This window comes from Galleria mellonella, unplaced genomic scaffold (assembly GCF_026898425.1).
Source record: "Galleria mellonella isolate WM207_F2 unplaced genomic scaffold, CSIRO_AGI_GalMel_v1 utg1260, whole genome shotgun sequence".
Classification (NCBI taxonomy): domain Eukaryota; kingdom Metazoa; phylum Arthropoda; class Insecta; order Lepidoptera; family Pyralidae; genus Galleria; species Galleria mellonella.
Genome location: NW_026441985.1, coordinates 236,976 through 241,781, shown reverse-complemented (window position 1 = coordinate 241,781; position 4,806 = coordinate 236,976). Strand labels below are relative to the sequence as shown.

General features: G+C 28.6%; 1 protein-coding gene across 1 annotated transcript; it reads right to left on the bottom strand.

Moving 5' to 3' along the window:
• Positions 1-580: 580 nt before the first annotated feature.
• LOC113514876 (centrosomal protein 20-like) lies at positions 581-4,475 on the bottom strand (the record flags this gene model as incomplete). The annotated part of the gene is made up of 3 exons (XM_031911764.2): positions 4,367-4,475; positions 903-1,099; positions 581-704 (listed from the first exon to the last, which is right to left on the bottom strand). Coding segments are annotated over exons 1-3 (402 nt in total), but the record flags the coding sequence as incomplete, so codon positions are not given.
• Between the last annotated feature and the right edge of the window lie 331 nt (positions 4,476-4,806).

Sequence of the window (4,806 nt, the reverse complement as noted above, 5' to 3'; positions counted from 1 at the left end):
ACGGCTTATGTTCAATAATGGACGTTTAATATGATGATGATGATGATGATGATGATGATGAAAGCTTAACTGCGGTTGTCGACCCACCTGCCAAGCGTGGCAATTACTGGCAAAACTACCCAATAAGACGATGTCTATGTTCAGCAGTGGACAGTTAACGGCTGATATGATGATTCAGGTGGATCAAGACCGTTCCTTATGTCGGTCTATGGGGGAGGCTTATGTCCAGTAGTGGGCGAACAATGACTGAGATGAGGATGATGACGAATAGATTGTAATTATTTTAAAACATATATTGATACGTGAATCATAGATTTACATATATTATGTTATATACATGTTGTGTGTGATTAGTAACAAACAAATAAACGATATATCTATCTATCTATCTATATATAGAAAACACCTAGACCAATACAAATAACATTTTTGTGTGGAGATCTACTTCGTAACCATCGGACATTTGAGGTTACGTGCGAAACTGCCACTCCACCAAGATGATTATGACGATAAATTAAAAACAAAGCGGAAATAAAGATATTTTATTTTAAACAGTATTTCATTAATTATAATTAACATTCTTTTTACATTTATTAATTTTACGTTTAATCCGTTCCGTATAAGCCGCGACGATGTTCGAAAGTAGCGGCAGAGCTGAAGACTTCTCATCGTCTCGTACTCCAACCTCAGAGCACAGTTGCGATCTAAATCAAAAATATATAGAGTGTATAAGAGAAAAAAATATATTAACATGTATGTTAGAGCGAGATAGATAGGCAAGAAAATGCACATATAAATAAAGGCTCTTATGGTATAGGTAGAATTTACAAATCTACAATTACATTACAACCCAATCTTAAATTATCAATCTGTCATGAGTTTGTTATATTACATCTATACACCTTGTTTTTTTCTCATTAGGCATCGCTGCTTCAGATGCCATAACCGACGCAGTATACAAGTACCCGTTCCATTCCAAATACTCTCTTACTAACTCGTTGACCAGCAGTACCTCTTCGGTGGGAGGCGGTGCGGACCTCCTGTCACCGGAGTTCAAAACTTGTCTTTCTTGCAAAACTTCTGTTACTTTTGCCCGCATCTGTAAATTGAAAAGCTTTGTCTAGTGATCGGGTCTTACGTTTTAGTTCCATTTCATTGAGGTTTCAAAAGCGAGCTTCGACTCCTATTCAAACTGTTCATCTTTGTTTGAAAGAATCGAGGGCGGATTAAACATTGAAATGTAATGTAGTAATGGAGTATTACATAATAATTAGAATAAGGCTTAATATTATATTAAAAGTATTGCAATAAAATACGTCAAAAAATAGAACAAAATATAACACAATGTGCTCTCGATTATAATTTATTTATTTAAGTATAAATTGCTCACTTCACTTGCAATTTCTCAAAATGTGTAATGAGTCATAGCTATTATTTGTTGCATTGAAAGACATTAATAAAAGAATATACTCTGAACTGAAATTTATTTATTTCAGTATAAACTCACTTCATTTACAGTTTCTAAGACTTGTAGTGCGTCCTTGGTATTTTAATTGTTGCATTAAAAGATATTCTTGAAAAAAAAATACATTCTTGACTCTAGTTTATTTTTTACGTATTAATTGCTCACTTGCTGTTCTCCCAACGTGTAGATAGCTACAGCTATTTTTACAAATTTAAAAAGAAATTAAACAATAATATTACAAATGAATCCAACGTGATAAATATGAATTTAGGGTTCTGTCACGGGTTAATCTGGTTTGTTATCGGTGTTTTACATTATCAGAGTTTCGTTCAAGTATAAGATAGAATAAAAAACATATTTTTTTTTATTTTAACTAATTTGTTACTTTTTATTCAGTATATACTAATGATATCGTAGTAGTTAATTTATTTATTTTATGTATTCTGAAATAAGATTAGTATAATTGCACTACGAAAACCCTTGAATAGGATATTAATAAATTCAATAAATAAATACTTTTAAATTTGGTAGTACAATTTAAACACTTTCTTAATTAAGAAAAAATATTTTTACGAGAAAGAAGATCGCGTGATTTTTATTATAGACATTCAAATATTATTTCTTTCAATTAAAAATTATTCTTACTAGACGATTAAAACAAAAAAAAAAGAAACATTTAAACCTGTTCAAAAACAACATTTATTGTATAAATTCACCGACTTATATTTAACTTAAGCATTTAACTTACTTTCAAAAGAGGAAAGTTCTCATTTAACAGGCTTAAAAATGAGGAGGTTATCAATTCGGATGTAATTTTTTATGTTTGTTACCTCGTAACTCCTTCAATTATGGACCGATTTGGATAATTCTTTTTTATCTGAAAGATTACACTTTCAGGTTAGTTTTATAAAAAAAATGGTTTAGTAGTTTACTTTTAAAATAAAAAATAACTGGTTTTGCTACAATTGACATCTGTTTTTTTTTTTATGGAACACAATATTAAATTATGGCTTTTTTGTAGTTACTCTTATAATATTATGTTACATGTAATTTTGCATGAATTTTGATATTATTTTTTTTGCAATGGATTTACATGGTTGAAGCTGCCGTTTCAATTTATGGAGCAAAACGCACTTACTGATCGAGAAGAAAAAACTGTATGCACGTAATTTCACATTTTAAAATAAAATATTATTTAATCTAATGTATCTGTAATTCTTTAGTCATGTATTTGTATAAATGTGTTCGCGATAGAAGTGTTTTTTAAACCAAAATATTCTCATACAAGATTACATTTGAAAATTTAAAAGATATTGCGTATGGGTGTAGTACGTAACTGTTGAACGTAAACAATTTAAGATTCGTGTTATAAATTTCCACCACATTTTCTCAAAATAAATTGAGAACTATAAACGAGAAGAGTTGGCTGTTTGCAGGCATCTGGCCAAAGCGTAAATCGAGAATATCAAAGGGCCCGCCTCAACGGTATAAAGTTGCTCCTAGGTAGGACCACTTCCATTTTAACCCCAATAGCGATGGTTCCTTATTACATTTTTGTATTAAAATTGTTACCTGTGTATTATTCATATTCAGATATATACATGTAAATGTTTTGTTTTTGTAACTTTTATTTTATCTCGGCTAATCAACATATGTATAGCTCGTTTAAATTCGTGTAAGTAAAAATTTGAGCAAAAGGTACCGTATAAATTTCTGTTGCATTATCTTTTTTATATTTTTCTTTTTATTAATAATTTAATATGATTAACAGTAAAATAATAATGCTATTTATTTTATTTATTTAAACTTGTACTTGTCATAAAATTATAGTGTGCACTAAAAATGTATTTAAATGCAAACAATAATTTTATGACTATTTATTTTTTTGTTTATAATGGATAAATAAAAAAAAAGTAATTAAAAAAATTCTTTCACCTATAGAATTTTATATTAAGAGCGAGTACTTAACTAATTTAGCTTAACTTACTTGATCAGCTAGTACAAGGACTTTATTTTATTTTCGAAAAACCGTTCAGACGGGGTCCGTCAATAGTATATTAATAAGAATGCTATTTTGTTTAAGATTGATAAATAAAGATTATTTAAAAAAATAAAATTACAATTGTATATTTGAAAAACAATATATATTTTGGAGGGAGTTATGACCCTTCATCCATCACGGGCTCAGTGCGGGTTGGTGCCTTGTGGTTTGTGGTTGGTGTTCAACCAGTTACACTAGTCCGCTAATTTATATAAGACTAACAATACTGGTACAGATATAAATATATTATAATAGATGGCGTGTATAGAATTTTTCGAAAGTAATAAACTATGTCACTTGCTGATAATGGAGATTTATCTAGGTCGTTTTTAAATGTATCTATTACAAACAAACAATCAAAATCTTTCGTCTTAATAATATTAGGAAATATTCTATATTATATGTAGGACACATGTTTGCCTCATCTTTGTGGGTGTCTGAGATAAATAATCTTTTATTTGAGTTATTTATCTGAGGCAAGCATTGTCAAATTTTGTATATTGTGTCTATTGCTGAAAACCTAAAGGTGGCTTCATTGTTGTTATCTTGTAGTTATTTTTTTATGTAAATAAGTCTTGGTTTTCCTTTTACAAATAAATAGATTAGTATAGAAAAAAATATTACTATCTTTTTTAGAGTTGTATTGTATTGTATTGTAAAATCTTTATTGTACGTATTTTACATTAAAAAGATGTAATATACAATTTAATACGTAACATAATTAATGTTTTGAACTGAAATAATACTTTATATTAAAAAATGTACTTTAAAACGAATAGTACAGAGACTCTGTGTTCTGATCATTGAGAAATGCTAACAAGATTGAAAATAATTTATGAACGGTATCAATTTTTAATTACCTCTGCTTGTAATTTATTCAAGTGGCCGTTTTTCTTCAAAAGATCTTTTATCGCGTCAATTAGCTCTTTTTCCGAGTTCATTTTGCTACCGCTGATTTTTTTTATAGAAATTAAGTGAATCGAATTTTATTTTGAATTAGGACAAGTTTAGAAAACATGTAAATATCACAATTACAATGATGACACAGGATTAGTTATATTTTATTATTTTCCGTCAGTGTCAATAATTTACAGGCCAGTATTATATATATATATATATATATATATATATACATTCTTTCTTTCTTTCTATATAAATTGTTGTCTATTTTTTATATCTTTCATTCGATTAGTCGTAAATATTTTTACTAATATTATAAATTTGTAACTAGACTATACCTGTGCATTAAAAATTACCATCACCATCTCCATCATCTGTCCATTGTTGAACATAGGCCTCC